Source organism: Rhinoderma darwinii, chromosome 10, assembly GCF_050947455.1.
Source record: "Rhinoderma darwinii isolate aRhiDar2 chromosome 10, aRhiDar2.hap1, whole genome shotgun sequence".
In the NCBI taxonomy this organism is placed as follows: domain Eukaryota; kingdom Metazoa; phylum Chordata; class Amphibia; order Anura; family Rhinodermatidae; genus Rhinoderma; species Rhinoderma darwinii.
The window spans coordinates 44,900,032-44,918,559 of record NC_134696.1 but is presented as its reverse complement, the minus strand read 5'-3'; the positions used below and the strand labels follow the sequence as shown (position 1 = coordinate 44,918,559).

Here is an 18,528-nt window from a genome sequence, read left to right as displayed (position 1 = left end):
GATAAATGTTTAGAAGAGTGAAAGTTTGTGCTAAGGAGAGGCTGGATACTGACCAAACTGGAAGTTGGTGTAATTTGGACACACGTGGTAACAAGCGCTGAGCAGCCCTTCCATCATCAGAGCGGTGCCCATCGCATAGAACAGACCGAAGTGTTTGGGGATTCCACTTTCCTGCACACAGAGAGAATATTACATAGAGATTTCATATGTATGTATAGAAAATAGATACAATTTGAAATGGGACATATAGCAAAAGCATGTGTGACAAAGCAGTGGCTGTAACGAATAGAACAGCAAATATAAATCCTTACGTTGCCTCTTCCGTCAACTTTACAAAGAATCCTATTTGGCCATTATATTTTTTCATAATTTTTTTCAGTTTCTGGTCAAACTAAAAGGCAACCAATAGATTTCCATTACAGCGCCCATGTGGGTAGCCACTGGTCTTTCCAAGAGCTCCAAACACAGCAGACTAGTTATGCAGTAATGCAACCCTTTTACCCCATAGCTGAATAACTAGGTACATTTGCTGTTCAGAACAGAATAGGTTAATTAAATGCCATATCACGATCAACAAAAATCAAGTTCACGTAATAAAACAATAATCCTTCAACTGCCAGGGATATCTGTATTGTGTCATGAACCTAAATGATTGCCGCGACTAGATTAGAAGGGCTAGAGATTAGATTAGATCTTGGTATTAATAATATTTAGGCCTAAGTCACACGAGCGTGTCCGTTTTGCGCGCGTAAAAAAAGCAGCGATTTTCCTGCGTTGCAGTTCCGTGTGGCATCAGTGTACGGTGCGCGTCTGCTTTTTTTTTTACGCGCGTATGCCATGCGTTTTTTACGTCAGCAAAAAAAGACCTGAAGGGGTTTTCTTTTTTCCTCACCATTTCCTTAGCAACTGGTGTATGAAAACCACAGACAGCACACGGATGTTTTTTTTCACGCACCCATTGACTTCAATGGACGCGTGATGCGCAAAAAACGCACAATAGGACATGCAGCGAGTTTCACGCAGTGGACACACACTGCGTGAAAAACACTGAATATCTGAATGGCCCCATTGAATTGCATAGGTCCGTGTGACGTCCGTTGTTTCATCGCGCGTAACACGGACGTGAAATACGCTGGTGTGAATACGGCCTAAAGGCCCAGAATCTTATCTTTCATGTGATACCAAAATCCAAGCAGGTGCAATATTCGTGAAGCAGAACTCTTCTGAAGACGGGGAGAAAGATCACAGCCGGTTACTGTAACCCCTCTCCCTGTACAGCCTTCCAGTGACCCCAGGTAGATACAGGAACTTTCTCATGTTATCACACCTTCTTACCAATGAGAGAGAATATGCGCTCATGTGTCACATTTAGGGGGTCTTTTTTTCTACCACAGGGGTCAGCACTCAGCAGTCACACATCTAATCACCCCCTGAGCCCAGTATCAGGACATTTTTTGACTCCGGCTGACGTTTACTGGCATCTGGATGGATGGGATTTTCGCTCTTGCCAGTTTTGATGATTTTGTGAAGATATGTGCATGTAGACATATGCATAAAAGGGACAAATAAGAACTCTGCACAGATTAAACTTTTAGGAGGAGTTGTGCATCTCAGGCTTTGCTTGGGTCAGAGTTTTGGCCACAAACAAGATTTTTATGCATTTTTTTTACAAAACGTTACTCTTGATGCAAAATTGCATGAAGGTGCCCGCGATTGTAAAATGTAGGGTGGCATTTTTGCAATGTGCAAGAAGTGTACAAATTGCCCTGGCAGCGAAAGAGTTCAAGGGGGCTGCCTGGATTGGAGAACCCCAATATAAAAGTGTAAGTTCCCCCAACAATGTGCCGATAGCGGTGGCTCCAGCTGTGGAGACCCCCCCAGTGATCAGCTGTTACAAGCAGGGTAAGTGGTAGGTTTTCATTGACAGTGAGCGGTCTGTGCAAGACATGAACCAGATCCTCCAGAGGGATCGCTGCTCTTTGTAGCAGCTCTACACAAATCACTAAAAGTAAATATGAAAAAGACATTGTCTATAGCAGGCAACTCCCATCTCATCACAAAGTTCTTTATCTACATTTAGTGCGACTCCCTCTTACCTCCATTTGCCCTTTAGTGTATACGCGGCTGCGGTTGTGGCAGAGTTCTCTCTGTAGAACAATGATGAGGAAAAGCAACCCCAACATAATGTAGCCTAGGTTGCTGAGAATGTTGTTAAAAGCACTAAAAAATAAATAAAAGAAAATTGATAAAACAAAGTAATTTAAGAGGGTCCTATCAAACAGTTTCTCTACTTTCTGTGACGTGAAGGGTTTGTCAAAGCTGTGCGGCATATTGATCAATGACAATCTTCAAAGCAGCGCACAAGTGTAACACGTCAAACCTGGCGCAGATCTTATGCCAGTTACAAGCCATTCACTAACATTAAGGCTAAACGCACACGTTGCGTAACTTGATGCGGAAAATCCGCATCAATACCGCACGTATACGAACGTAATACCGCAGATAAAATTGCACCCATCGGTGCGTCTTTTGATACGTTTTTAGGTGTGTTTTTTAAATTTTGATTTGTAAATAGGTGAGGTTTTATGCTGTGGATTTTAGTGCATTTTTCTGTAAAACTAGCCAGATACAATTCGCAAGCGGAAACGCAGGATAAATTGACGCTGTGGATTTTAAAATACCCATCGCAGGTCCATTTAAGTGCAGAAAAAAATCTGCAGTGTAGATGAGATTTCTTGAAATCTGCTGGTACTGTATTTAGCTTCGGGGTTGCCGCATGAAAATACGCACGGCAAAGCCGCACGTAATATGCATCGTGTGCATTCAGCCTAAGGGACATTTATTATGAGTCGCGCAACTGAGCTGCAGCGAAATTGCAATACCAGACACAACGGACAGACGAGAGTGATGTGGTCAGACCTGCACCAACCACATGCACGTGGCATATCCTAAGGATATGCCCTCAATATTTACTCCAAACACAACCGCTGTAAAAACACTAGTTTGAACATTTATAGGACCTAATCCAGAATGCCCCATGTGGGCGCACTGCGAAAGTCTCCAGCAAGATATTGGTTATAATTGGAACGATATTAAACAGGACGTAAACATCTTAATATGTATGAGGTAACTAGATAAATGATCCAATAACCATGCTGGATTGTTTGCAAAAATACAAAGAAGTCTTTGTAAATGGTGAATATTTCCATAATCCTCAGGCCCTGTTCACACAGAGTTTTTTTGACGAGTTTTTTGGCGCGGAAACCGCTTCGCAAAACTCGTCAAAAAACGCCCGAAAATGCCTCCCATTGATTTTAATGAGAGTTGGACGAGTTTTTTTACCCCGAGTAAAAAAAAAACGCATCGCGGTAAAAAGCAGCGACATGAGCCATCTTGAGGCGGTTTCCTCCTCCAAAACCCCATTTCAATCAGTCAGAAGGGGTAAAAAAAACACCATGACGAGTGTTTTGACGAGTTTTTGTCAAACCACTGTGCAAAAAACGTCTGGAGCAGTTTTTGCAGGAGGAATTTTCCTCCTGCAAAAAACGCTGTGTGAACACAGCCTTACTTGCAATGTGTTTTTATTTTTAAATATGCAATAGCCTTCCAAACACTTAGCCAAGTTCTTGCTATATAAATTTACCTCAAAGATCCAAGGGGGTGAGCGCATAAGAAGTTATAAAAGCAAATATCCTGATTCCCTGTTACATTCACAACCTGAAGACAGAAACAAGAGAATCAATGTGTTATGTCTGGATGTATAAACAGGAATGGGATGGCATAAATACCATGCACACTTGTCTTTGCGCTCACCGTTTGGTAAGTTATAACAAGCTGCACGACTGGCAAGGCGTAGAACACCGCTATAGTGGAGATGTTCCTACAAAGAAGATACAAGCAATTAGACATGAGTAAAATAGTTAGGAAAAACATATATTCAACAAAGATTTGAGGGGTTTAATGTTGTTGGCTCTCCATAATGTTAGGGAGTCTGGTAGAAGGTGGAGGTGAGGCCTGATCTGGTTATGGCTCTGCTTTCAGCTTTGCTATGCAGACTGGGACAGAGTCAGCAAAATCATCACATGATCATTAGAGGTCAGAAGATTTAATGAAAGCTCCTTTGTACTGATGGAGGCCTAGATAAAGCAAGATAAGGCTCTGTATGCACTTTCCCATCACCCCTGGTCTCTGATGGAGGAGGCTGCATGACATTTCTTCCTGGAGACTGTATAGTCCTAATGAGATTTTTCGCTATCACTTAACTTCCATTTATTACAGCTGCCATAAAGAACTCGCACCCTGCTGCGCTGCCGGTGGGTCTCCATGGCCGTCACAGGGAAGATTTTGAAAATGTTAAATAAATAGTAACATGATTTAAAGACAAAACACATTTTTACTATTCTTCAGACAGAATATTTATAGGATGTATTTGTAGTAAGATAGCGGTTCTACAGCACGTACTGAACAGCTCCTGAACTCTCAATGGGGTGGGGGTGGGGGGGGGGCATACAAAAGCCATGTGCTGTGTAATAAACAAGGTGCACATTTTGGCCGAGAGGGATTATGTGATCGATTTTACAACTCCTTCACTAAGGTGGTCCAGTGGGGTTCGTTTTGAGATCCCTGTTGGCCATAAAGCGATATACAGAGTACACTCTCTTACAGAACCCCTGATCAGGAGTCCTGGTGGTGGGGATTGTTCAGAGTAAAGAGTAGCTCCGCTGGTACGGTTATTAAGGCATCTAATAGATGCATTAATTTAGTAGGTTAGCAAGAAGTAAGCAAGGAGACAGATGGAATATTTTAGAATGCAGGAACAGATTACAGAAGGTTTGTTTGTAGTCTGTTGTTACGATGGACACATAGGTCTGCATAGGTTTGTGTGCAGGGCCGTAAAACAGTAATTTCTGGGCCCCATACAACCAAAGAGTCTTTCTTTAGCCCCCCTTTACCAGGAGTGGGGGGATCAGGGAAGAGACAGATGGCAGGGTCTCTGTGAGGGGACACACACGGTAAGGGGTTCCGTGGGGGGGGGGGGGACGGACACAGATGACAGGGGTTTGTGAGTTGAGGAGGGAGGGATGGGGGAGACCAAGTGGCAGTGGCTCTGTGATGGACAAAAGCTAGCAGGGCTCTTAGAGGGGAGGGGGTGACAAGGTGGTTGGGTCTCTAAGTGGAGTGGAGCGTAGAGAACACAAGGTGGCAGTGGCTGTATGGTGGTAGCGGGAGATACAACCTGCTCTGGGGAGGCAAGGTGGCTCAGAGAAAGGGCTGATAGGATCCATTAAAAAAATTAAACAAACAAGCATGAAACTAAGCAGCTGCTGATATAAAACATAGGCAAACAGCAGCTTCATGAGCTCCCTGACTCCCACAGTTTAAGAGAGAAGCTCAAACTCACAGAGTGCGACTCCGAGAGTCCCAACCGCCACGGTCTTCCTAATGTGTCCACAAGAGGCAGGCACAGCTAGTTGCTGCGTGGAGGAGAGGAGAAGAGTGGGTGGGAACTGTATATGTGATAGTCACAGTCCACTCTTAGGTGCGGTTGAAAAAGGGCCCGGTTGGGCTGTTTTAGAATTCATGATTTTTGATATATGGTCAGCTGTCCATGGTGGGTCCCTTTTCTTAATATTTGCCACCGGACCCCTGAGGTAGTACCAAATGTACTGCCCTGATGGCAGCACTGGTTATGTGCACAAAACGTACAAAGTTGATTCTGTTCTTTCATTTTAGATGCATTGAAGCAATAATACGAATATTGTGTAAGCCTCTTACTCTAAAAATACTTATTAGAACTTACATATACATAATATCTCTGTATGTATATATAGTGTTGTAAGTTAGATTTTCCTCACCAGAAATAGATTTGGTACTTTTTTCTCATCACGCGCTTGTCTTTTCTTGCCAGGTCAGCGACACATAAAAATTTCTGAAAGACACATGACAATTGCGAGCTCAGACATCTTTTGTTAGCAGTATAGTATTTCTTAGAGACGAGAACATATAAGACACCTGGAATAACACCATGACATGAACACAACAAAACGCTTAGAAATGACAAGTTGAACATCTAAATGTTTTGTGTGCAAGTTAAATTAAACATTACTATATGTCATTATTTCTGAGATTTTCCAAGTCTGCTTTGCAAATACACTTTGGAACTATTGACTTCTGATTGCATGGCCACCTTTGTACTAAAATTTGTTCATTTGATTCCCAAATGCAAAATGAAACCACTTTCTAAATAGTCTCCATTTAAAAAAATCCTACGATTTTGGTGCTGTAGAGTCTGAAACACCTTTACCTAGCTGGCTATGCTGCCGATTCTGACATAGATCCAAAAGCACACTGCTCTAGCCTGTGTCCTCTCTCTGCTGTCCCCTCCTTTCTCTCAGTGCTAGGGATAGCAGTAGGGAGGCTGTACAGGACAGATCAGAGTGTAAAAGGAGTACATTACAAGTTTATGCACTCTCCGAAGTGTTTTGAAGTCTCAACAACCACTGTAAACTTTAAAGAACAGTCTAATGCCACAAGACCAAGAACAAACTCACGTACTCATGTCACGGTACGTTTTAGTTTACCTTTGTCCGAATGACATTCTTATCGGACTCTATGTCGGTCAGTGTATCATAATCATCTTCTTCTACAGAACTCAAAGACTCCAAACGTGGACGAGACACAAGATTCTCAAGAGATTTGTCTGTTGGGAATAAAAAAGTTGCAGGTAATTTTTAAGATAGTAGGGGAACAATCCCAAGGAAATAAACACGGTCTTCTTTCTATTTCTTATAATGAAAGGAGAGATTGATCAGGGGAGCATATCTGCTTGCCATAGTCACACAGCTTTCCTCAAATAACGGAAAATTGTTTAATACTGGTTGTGAATCTAGAGGTGGGGGAGCCCTATGGACCAGATACTGCCATCATTCCTTACGTATGAATGTGGGTTAGTAATTAAACATGCTGTGATATTTGAGTTTTCTTGACAAAGATTTAGTACCTTTCAAACCTCAATAAGTCTTTTACCATTTATTTAACAGCTATTGCTTCTTAAAGAGGAACGGTCACCTGTCCTGACAGGTCTGTTTTAGTAAATAATTATATTACCCATGGAATAACAATTCGGGAGCATCTTTTCTTAGAACTTGTGCCATTCCTCTATTATTCCTCCTAGAAATTTGTTACCATTCCCCTTGCAAAGGGGCGTGTCCCTACAAAGACTGACATTGTCCAATCAGTTCTGACAGTGAGTCTGTGTAGGGACACACCCCCAACTGGTAACATCCAGTTGTCAATTTATTCATGCCTTTTTGGGAGGAGAAACAGCACAACGTAGAATCCTAAGAAAAGATTCTCAAGAATTGTTATTTCAGAAGGAATACAAGTACTTACTAAAACATAAATGTCAGCAGAGGTGACAGGTCCTCTTTACGTAGATTTTATCAACAGCTGGTGGCATCTGGTGTTCACTCGGCATCAGATCTTTACATCTAGACCTAATACAGTACATTACACCTACATTTTCACAATCATAATTTACCATTGACCTAATTATCAGTTTGGAAAAATGTAGAAATGATTAAGATCATTCAATTAACAGAAAATTACAGTATGAATTGAAAGTCTGATTTCGATAGTCCCGAGACCTGTGGCAAGAGCGCCTCACATATAGTAATCTCACAGTTACAGCATTCCAGCTACACTTGGCCATAAGCAGAAGACATATGACAGAAACCTTCCCGCATTACCAGGACTATGTTGCACGGCTGAACTAGTAGGTCATTTCCATAGAGGACGGGAGATAATTTGATGCCAGACACTTCTGCTGTGAATTATTTAAAAATAACTAAAGGCTCCAACTTCCCCACCCCCACAGGTAGTGTCAGCTGTTTCCATAAACCTACACGAGTTTGTCAGAAGACCCTTTCAAAGTTGTTTTATATTTAAGTGAATTAGGCAGTGTTTTGAGCCAAACCACAGTGGTAGGTCACGAGTGGCGCGGTTTTGGAAGAAAAAGCTGAAACGGCCAAGGCATAGGTGGGTGATCCAGCAGTAGGATATATATGCTATCAATACTTGTGGAAGAAACCCCCCCCCCCCTTTAACATGTTTTTCTTGCAGGTCTTGTAGGCACATAACAGTACATATATAATTAAGAATATATATGCCTAAAAAACTGTTCAGTTTTATGGGTCTCCCTCAACTATAATCCGATGGCTGAAGAAAAAAATGGCGGACCACCTAGAATATGGAAATCTCAGAGTCCGTGTGGACAAGTGTGTGTTTCAGAATTGCACATGTACACACGGGGTGTAAAGGCTTGCCCTGGAAATTAAATCTGCACTTGTGGCATGGACGCATGTTCACTATGTGCAAACAAACACATTCACTGCACAGCCACCAAGATACTCAGACTGAACTACAAGGGAGATGGAAATTAAAATTACAACATCTCAGTACTGACCGTGCCCATCAAATACCCACTACTTATAATCCATGTCCTTTCCTACGCTTGTATATGAACGATACTGGCTTTGCAATTCAGCAATCTGTGATGGACACTTTGCCACGGTCATGAGACACAGGGGGATTTATAAAACTAGCCCAAATACAGAGTGGTGTTGCCCATAGTGTATAACACGATTACAGTTCTCAATATGCTTTGAATGAGTATATTGGTTGCAGTGGCAACACCTGACCTCTTCCTTTCTACTAGTTTTTACAAATAAGCCCCATTATGTATTAATTTGATTGTTGTGCAACACAGTAGGATTGGACAATCTGTAATGAGAAGCAGAGGCAGTCACTTATTTTCAATATATTGTCTTGTAAAGCAAAGCTCCACCTTTGGTGCTACTTTATAAAATAAAAAATGTCCTCAGGATAGGCCATCAATAGCTGATGGGTCCGGGACCCACTCCCGAGACCCCCGCTGATCAGCCGTTTTGAAGGGGGCTGCAGCGTTCGTACAAGCGCAACATTTCTTCTTGCTCACTGTGAATCGTCGACACGCTTTTAGCGACGATTCACCGGTATTGAAGCCTTTTCGCCTATTGACGTGAATAGGAGCAGAGCTGCAGTTCGGCCGCTATGCTATGTACGGAGCCAACTAGAATAATGGGCATGAACATCCAGTGCCCGCAGGCCACAGGAGCGGCTGATTGGTGCGGAGTCCGGGTTTTGGACCCGCACCTATGATATACTGATGACCTATCTGGTGGATAGGTCATCAGTTGTCCGGTAGTGGACAACCCCTTTAATCATGATATCTTAGGCAGTACCTATAGATAATGCTATAGATAAGCTCCATTAATGCAGAGCTGATCAATGAGACAGCTCTTTGATCACGCTCGTTTGCTCCTTTCACAAGGAGCTAGTATGGGGATGAGCACTCGTTACTCCGATCACTCTTCCCCATGCATTATCAGTTTGCACAGGAAGACATGCTGCCGACAACAATATTTTCAGTATTTAAAACGATATAATCAGCTAATGAACGAGCATTTCTTTGAACGCTTGTTTGCCCTATAATTGGCCAGTGTAAAAGGAGCTTTATTGGCTGCAGTTCCTACAGGGAGTTTGGGACAGTCTAGGACACACCTACTGTCTCATCATTGGTTTAGGCTGCTGTTCTGCCTTTTCAGATTGGCTGCTGAGTAGAACACAAGTTCATCACAGACTCACCAGCAAGTCAGAGCAAGGAGAGCAGATTACCATTGCAGCAAGGATAGAAGGATTATAGTGCTGTGCTCGGCTGTTTCCACCAGCCCCATAGACTTTGAATGATCAGTGGCGGTACCAGCGGATGGACCCCCCACCAATCTAGCATTTATCACCTATCCCGTGGATAGATGAAAAATCCTGTACGCTGGAATACCCCTTTAAGAAAATTGCCAATATAATCTGATCTTAAAAGTGACCCCAAAAGGTAGAGCTTCACAAAAAAAAAAAAAAGAGAGAGAGTGTATAACATACACTTAAAAATCTCCAGACCTCCGGCACAGACTCTAAGCCCAACACTCAGACTGCCTCTGATTCTTTTTTTAGAGATTGAGACAATAAAAGCTTTTATTAGGTTTGGAAGCTTTCCGTAATCCTTATGTAATACCACATAATGAGTTTATTGGCCGCTGGATAGAACACAGGTAGCGGCGCTTGAACTGCTCCGGACCTTAAAAATGAGAAATGATGTGTTAGACAAACCCAAGAGGACAAAACCTTCTGTTAATATCTTTAATATAAATGAAGAGAATCTGGATGATCCCTAGACCCTGAACAAGATAATCCTTGTTTAAACAGGATTGGCAGATATGGATCTGGTTTACAGAACACATAAACCTGACAAATAGAAATCGTGACAGTATTTCTGTCCAATAGAATCATGCCTAAAGAAATGCCATCCATACATTATAATAGAGACTTGCACAAGTAACAATTCCCCAACATAATCCTATTTTGAGAAATGCTCCTTTTATCCGACAGCAATCTGTAGGGCAGAAAGAGTTTCTATTTCCATGCGGTCTCCCTATAGACCTGAGGGTATGTTCACACGTACAAAAAAAAGAGTGGCTGAAAATGACGAGTGTGAGGGAAAACAGCCTCTGATATCAAGGTGTTTTTGAAGCTGAAAATTAAAGCTTTTTTTAAAAAAAATTGAACCTTCTTTGTAGTGTCAATGAAAAATAAGCTCCAAAAACACCTCAAAAAAGGGACATGCTACTTTTTACGAGGCGTTTTTTGAAACGAGCAGTATAAAAATACACCTCATGTGAACAGCACAGGGTATTTCCCATTGAAAGCAATGAAAAACTGTTTTCAGGCTTTTTTCAAGTGTATTTTGGAGCATAAAATAAGAGGTGTGAACGTACCCTTACAGCTGTAAATGGCAGCCTGTATTTGGTTAATCTGTCTGTTGGGCAATTCCTTGCAACCCCGCATACATATTATTGGAACACTCACAAAAATAAAAGGCAGCATACAATCACACACAGGGAATGTATATTATTACAATTCCCTAACACGGAATTGGATCTAAGGTCCAGTTGACACAGTTTTTTTTACACTGATTTTGACACGGAAACCACTTTGGAATCAGCGCCAAAAAATGGCAGAAACTTGATTTCAATGGGGAGGCGGAGGGGTTTTTCCCTGCGGCAGTTTTTTAGCTGCTTGCGGTAAAAAAACAAAAACGTGGTAACACCTCTGACCTCCCTTTGAAAAGCGTTTTTTTGGGGTGTTTTTTTTTGTACCCATGGTGCTCAATGGCCGTGGGCGAAAAACGCTGCAAGAAATTGCCAGCAGGTCAAAATCGGATTTTTCTGCCTGCAAAAAAAACTCCATGTGAACAGGGATAAAGCTCAGCTATAAAAGCATAGCCTATATAGCATATGAAAATTAGAGACCACATGAAGACTTCTGACTATATGAAAAATATAAGGAATTGTAAATAAAATCAGGGCAAACTGCAAGATGTCGCAGTGGTGAGTTTATCATTTGGCGCTGCTTATCCGGATATTGATGTCATGTGTTACACAGGACTGCAGGTAAAACCTCTATTATGTAGGAGAGTTATTGCAATGCACAAACAATGCAGAGGCTTAGAATTAAACTGCACAGTGAGCACGATTATTATATCTATAAAAGGAAATTTATAACTAACCACAAAAGCAAAAAGTTGTACATTGTGTAAATGTGAACAGCGATTTGTAGGTTACCTGTATAGCTGTATGTGACCTCCGCTGATGACATCAGACTTTCTGTACCATCGGGGCTTGCAACTGAACTGTTCTCTGCTGCAAAATAAAAAAGATAAACAAGTGAACTGGGGACATTAATGGTAGGATTAAGGGCAAGTTCAAACCTCGCAGATTTTGGTGCAGATTCCGCAGTGAAAATCTGCGACAATTCACAGTACAATAAGTGTGGATTAGGTTTTAAAAATAAGTGGAAATAAGCAGCGCAGAATTTAGGGCATACAGTCAATTTTCAAATCCACAGCATGCCAATTATATTGCAGAAATCCGTGTCAAATTTTGCAGTGGATTTGCGGCCAACTCTGCTACATCTGGCTTTAGCCTAAATTACAAACTATATTCTAGGACAAGTGGACAAGGAATGGTCCATTGCAGCCCCAGAAAGGACAGCAAGAATTTACCTGAGGAATCTCCAGCTTGTAAATGAAGCAGTTCGGGTAACCGCTTTATATTAGTGAATTTTCAGTTTAATTACAGTCTATGGCAAGGGTTAGGCTAGGGCTACACAGCGAATTTGGCCAAAACACAGGTCACGTGGCCAACGATAGTTTTGTCCCACTGTCTGAATCCCAAGTAATGAACAAGAACGTGGCCAACAACTTGAAACACGACAGTCCCAAGAAATCCAGCAGGGTTGGATTTCTTGCTTCGGTCGTGTCGCCGTCTCGGCAAATTCCGGGCCACAACGTGGCCATGTTCACTTTTATTACTTCTGATTCAGTCAGCGGGACACAACAATCTTTGACCGTGCGACCTGTGTTGCAGCCAAAGTATAGTGTTGCCCTAACCTTAGGTCATAGCAGGGAGAAATTCCTACTTATTGAAAATCCCCTTGTGTAATATCAAGCACTTCCTTCTAAAAACGGTCGCGATCTACAGGGCAGGTTTGCTGTATTAGGGCCAAAAAAATAAAAGACAGTTTTCGGCACAAAGCATAACATTGAGTAAGAGCAGACTGCTGTCATTTTGGATTACACAATGTATTCAAAATAAATTCCTCAGGGAATGCGGTTTTGCAGCGAGTGTTTTGTTTATATACCCCAACGGCAAGTTCTTCTGCAGTTTCTCTGTAAGTGCCTGCTACATCTGCGTCGGGGTTCCGCTAGACCTTTCCGTCGGAGGAACCCACGAACAGAAAGAAATGAAAACCGTGACTTCTGTTTGCATTACCATTGATCTTAATGGTAATGCTTCGGTTGCAAATGGTTTCCTAAGTCTCCGTTTCGTAAGGTTTCCGTTTTTTCCCCCGGAAACAGTAGCGCAGTCGATTATATACATAGCTTACTTTACCTGGAACCTTACAAGAGAGATGTAAGGACAAGCAAGAAGAAAGTGCACGTAAACAAAATCAACACTCTGCACGCAGTCCCAAAACCTGTGTGGCTGTTTAGGAGTGTGTAGGAGCGCGGTCTTCTTTCGTGCTAGTTCAAATGGCCATAGAAAACAAAGTAGCATACACAAGACAGAGATATGTAGAAAAAAAATCTATTAAAAAAAAAGGCATATATAGGAAGCAAAGAAGAGTCTGGTACAAAGCAAGTGACTGAGTGACTAAACAGTGGAGTGTTTAAATGTGATTTAAGAATAAAGAACGCCTTTAGAGTGCACCGATATTACCATACCATTGTTAGCAATCACACCACAAATAAAATTACAAAAATCATATTTTTAGCAATGATGTCTACGGTTTACTTACCAATGGAGCCATAACTACAACCATCATATCTCTGATCCATAGGAGATTTTCCTGAAAGCAGAGACAAATCAGCAGAGAAAAAAAAGAAAATATACAGGGTGTACAGAAGGAGGAACATGGTACACATGGAAGTATACTAAAAAGTAAAATTTACAAAACGATGAGGAGGAAAGAGGTAAGAAGAAAGAGAGGAAAGAGGAAGAAGAAAGAGGAAGTAGTAAGAAAAAAAGAAAGGAGGAAAGAGGAAGTAGTAAGAAAAAGGAAAGAGGAAGTAGTAAGAAAAAAGAAAGAGGAAGTAGTAAGAAAAAAAGAAAGAGGAAAGAGGAAGAAGAAAGAAGAAAGAGGAAAGAAGAAAGTAGAAAGAGGAAGAGGAAGCAAACAAGCCACAATAGGATTTCTGAATTTTTATCAACATTATAATAAATGCTGTAAATTTAACAGGAAGCTGTAATAACGTATAAATGTATAATAAAAAAAATAAAAAAAACAAAAAAAAAAACACATGGAAAAAAAATAAATCGTAAAATACAGTTCAGCAGACTAGCAAATTCAGCTGGAACTATACGGGCTAGTTCGCACGGAGTATTGTGGCACTGTTTTTTATGCGGAAACCGCACCAAAAAACATCCAAAATCGTCTCCCCTTGATTTCAATGGAACGCGTAGGAGTTTTTTTCCCCCACATACAGGAAAAAAAAAAAGTGTCACGCTCTCTCTTCCCGCGTTTCCATCTCTGACCACCCACTAACATCAATGGGACGCAGAGACAGCGGTATTTCTTTTTTTTTTTTTAAAAAGGGGATTTTTTTTAAAAGGGTGTTGCCAGAAGCAACAACAACATATTATATATATATTTTTTTTTTACACTGTAGATAAAAATCCAGAAGAAAACGTTAGGAAAACAAATTAGAAAATGCTTTGGAGGCATTGAAGATGACCCCTGATTGACTTCTAGGGACATTATAGCGCTGCAATTATTATTAAATACGTTAGTCCACACCTCAGTGGTCCTAAGCATGCCAGACTATTAGAAGTTTACTGTATGTGATTTATCCAGATACAGTAGCATTAGAATGTGTGTGTGTGTATGTGTATGTGTGTGTGTGTGTGTGTGTGTGTGTGTGTGTGTGTGTGTGTGTGTGTGTGTGTGTGTGTGTGTGTGTGTGTGTGTGTGTGTGTAAAACCGTGCACCAAGTTACAGGCTTTCATTAGAACGTTAGTAAATAATTGAATTGTTAGATACTAAAAAAGCCCAACCTAGGATCCATAGACCAACCAAGGAGAATGTGAACCCATTATAAACACAAATAACTAAAAAGTCACCCAAAAACAGCAATATTTTAGTCACACAGGTAATTGGCTTCTGGATGGCATGTGCCCCAAGTATAGTAAACTGCATGCAATTATACCCACAGACAAGTGAGGCCGCAAAAATATATCTCTTACCAAGCAGAGATGCTGGAAACGGTAAACAGTAAAAGCAAAAAAAATACATGGTTAACTTACACCAGTACCACAAGCTAATGCACGTTTCCATATATTGGAGAACAGATACAATGCTATGAATTCGATTTTCTTTTAAAGTACTAATACATGATGAAATAGAATAATAAAGATAACACTCATTAAAAGAGGACCCGTCATCTCACCTGACACGTCAGTTTTAGTAAATACTTACGTTCCCTCCAAAAATAATTCTGCAGCATCTTTTCGAAGAACTTTGATTTGTGCGACACCTCTGTTATTCCTCCTGGAAATGTTCCAGTAAACAGACAACTGGGTGGTACTATTCTCTATGTCAATAGGGTGAGTCACTACACAGTCTGGCACTGAATGTACATTGTAGGGACACAACCCTTTCTAAAAGGAGAATGGCAATAACCAGCTTTCAATTTATTCACACAATTCCAGGAGGAATGACAGAGAAACGGTACAACGGAGCGCTTTAAGAAAAGATGCTCCAACATTACTTCATGGGGAATTATTTACTAAAACAGACATGTCAGAAGAGCCGACAGGACCTCTTTGAACTAGGATAGATGACCTTCACATAAATATATGCACCACGTTGAGTCGGACATTGACGACTACTTCAACTGAATACTATCATGGGAATATATTCTATTATAACAATGGTTAGAACTAAGACTATTAATATCATTATTTCCACACACCAACAGTGTCTTACACTCTTTAGATTCTTAATTTCGTCTTTGCAATAGGAGACTATAAATTACCTGATTCATCATTCAAGGTTCCCCCAGAATGGAGAAAGCCGGCTTCTTTCTTGTTCTTTCTATTTAAATCAAGAAGATACATATGTTCATTACGTAGATTTACAAACTCGTTATAGTTACATATTCCTCCTATACAAAAAAACAACAAGGGAGATTTATCGTAACTATTGCAATGAAAAATGAAAGAGATGCCTACAGCAGCCAATGAAAGCCTCAGAGAAATCAAACCCGGAATCGGATGGGTCGCTATGGGTATTTCCACCACTTTTACCAATTTTGACAAGTCTCCCCCAACGTGGATAACTATTCACTGTATGGTCACCTCAAAGAACAAGGGAGCACCCTAACCAGCTGGAGGAGAAAAAGGTTCAATCTCCAGCGCCAAAAGCCTTCTGTCCTGTAAGAGCGGAGGAATATAGTCTACCTCGGGAACTGGTTTTAGCAGACACATCTCGTTACTTCAAGAGAGGCTTAGATTCGGTCTTAACGTAAATGTATAAAATGTAGTCAGGAAGGATCAAGTTCCTCTGGATTAACAGGAGTTGAGATCCCCTCGATCAAAAAGGCTCAACTTGGACTCCTCCTCTACACCGCCTTCCTATTCTCTAGTTGACTAGAACATAAATGTCTTTCCTTCAACCACAGTAAATGACTATATATTTAGAGGTTCTGCACTTTTTAGTAAAAGAAGAAAGCTGTCCTTATACATAGTAATATACCCAGTGGGCACTGTAATTGTGTCTGTGTTAACCTGTCTGTTTACACCCACTGATCCATATAGATGTGATGCTTGTATAGTCCCCTATGGACATATCCCATGTTGATGGTAACTAAAGCCTAACTTCACTCACAGCCTGAAAATACAGATGTGACTGAAGTTAGCTCCATTACCCCACTCCTTCCTACGTAAATTCACAGGGTGTAGGAGGAGGATATATGGGTTGCTTAATGGGGCTCTTGAACTGTAGAACTGGTTTAGTTGCCATTTGTCTGCTGGACATGAAGGGTAATAATATGGTCACTGATGATTTTCTTTCCCTAACTAATAAAACAGAGATTAAAGAATCGAAGTGCGCCATACACAAAAACTAAATCCCCAAAGGTTGGATATTTAAAGGCTATGTACACCTTCAAAATAGATTATTATTTTTTTATTAAAATGTGTATAGTTTGTTTTGTGCAGGATCAAGCGGTTACCGAGCACGTCTAAGTTCTTAGATGTGATCGATTACAGGTGGATCCTGCGTGTCTCCTGCGGTCACTGATATTATACAAAGCAGATGTATCTCAAAAAGTAAAAATAATTTTTAATAAAAATTAATCAGAAAGTTACACCAGACTGATCCATTTATAATAAAATCAATAAAAACGATTGAAACAAAACAATAAATAGCTTTCGAAGGTATACATAGCTAAAGCTGCCCTTCTGTTCATGAACCAAACTAAGCAACATACCATACCTAATTGTCCGTATGACTTTGGGGGGGTATAGATGTAACAATATCTATGTTCTGACTGTAAAAGTACATCATTATCTAGAACTTATGTCTATGGCACTAAAACAATAGGTTCCAACTGACAGAAATTAGTTTAGCACTTTGAACAAGTAAAGGATTACATTTTTGGGGCTATTATTTTAGTGTTTAATTTGTGATCAGGAAAGAAAACACATGCGCAGCAATGCACATGAACAAGATCTGAAGATAGGTATTCATATTCCACAGAAAAATAACTTCCATCATTGCAGTAATACCCCTTTAACATCAAGCATCCCAGTGGTAAAAAAACATCAGGATCAGTGGTGCAGCTATAGGGGATGCAGAGGTAGCAGTCTCACCAGTATAAATGGCACATGGCTGATTTTGGGGTCCAGGGACTTTATAGGCTATATACACTTTTGAATTTAATTTATTTTTGATTTTTTTAATAAATCAAGGTTTTATCGGTTTTTCGAAGATACAGCTTTTATGTATAGTGTATATATAGAAGCTATATCATTCCGTCAAAGCCGATTCGGTCAGGCCAGCTGTACTGACGGCTTGGCTGAAAGTCGGTCCACGCAGGATCCAGCTAAGAACGATTAGGGTATGTGCACACGCACTAATTACGTCCGTAATTGACGGACGTATTTCAGCCGCAAGTCCCGGACCGAACACAGTGCAGGGAGCCGGGCTCCTAGCATCATACTTATGTACGATGCTAGGAGTCCCTGCCTCGCTGCAGGACAACTGTCCCATACTGAAAACATGATTACAGTACGGGACAGTTGTCCTGCAGCGAGGCAGGGACTCCTAGCATCGTACATAAGTATGATGCTAGGAGCCCGGCTCCCTGCACTGTGTTCGGTCCGGGACTTGCGGCCGAAATACGTCCGTCAATTACGGACGTAATTAGTATGTGTGCACATACCCTTACATCTAGATTTGAACTATTGAGTGACAAGATTGCCTGCAACTCAATGTATTCATTTGGACTGCAGCCGTAGCTCAATAGTTTAAGTTAATCAGTAGCACTACAAAAAAAGTCTCAGTGTAGCCCTGGCCTAACTAGACAGGATTATTACTTGCATAATTACTCGCTCAGAGAAGCCATACTAAAGGCCCTATTACACCGGCCAATTTGGGCAGATCCTCTGAGCACCGATCAACGTGACATCGTTGATCGGCGCTCGTTTGCTCCTGTAACAAGGAGCTATGTATGGGGATTTTTTTGCATATGTAAATTGGACATATTCGTGTAAGGCCTAAATATCAGGCCTCCATTATTTTATTAACATATCAGTTTTTGTTTTTTTTAGATTTCATGGTTTAGATTAAAACAAACTTATTTATATAGTAAGCACT

General features: G+C 40.9%; 1 protein-coding gene across 3 annotated transcripts in view; it reads right to left on the bottom strand.

Annotated features, from left to right (window-relative positions):
• SIDT2 (SID1 transmembrane family member 2) overlaps positions 1 to 18,528 on the bottom strand; it is a 53,268-nt gene that overhangs the window by 10,356 nt on the left and 24,384 nt on the right. Inside the window, exons 11-21 of one of the 3 annotated variants that reach the window (XM_075839813.1) lie at positions 15,686 to 15,744; positions 14,895 to 14,906; positions 13,450 to 13,500; positions 11,715 to 11,792; positions 10,109 to 10,171; positions 6,582 to 6,700; positions 5,856 to 5,929; positions 3,814 to 3,880; positions 3,644 to 3,717; positions 2,097 to 2,220; positions 54 to 171 (exon numbers count right to left, since the gene is read on the bottom strand). In XM_075839813.1, coding sequence (XP_075695928.1) covers positions 54 to 171; positions 2,097 to 2,220; positions 3,644 to 3,717; positions 3,814 to 3,880; positions 5,856 to 5,929; positions 6,582 to 6,700; positions 10,109 to 10,171; positions 11,715 to 11,792; positions 13,450 to 13,500; positions 14,895 to 14,906; positions 15,686 to 15,744 — 839 coding nt within the window. The remainder of the gene's footprint in view (positions 1 to 53; positions 172 to 2,096; positions 2,221 to 3,643; positions 3,718 to 3,813; positions 3,881 to 5,855; positions 5,930 to 6,581; positions 6,701 to 10,108; positions 10,172 to 11,714; positions 11,793 to 13,449; positions 13,501 to 14,894; positions 14,907 to 15,685; positions 15,745 to 18,528) is intronic. The other 2 variants (XM_075839811.1, XM_075839812.1) reach the window with 2 other exon arrangements.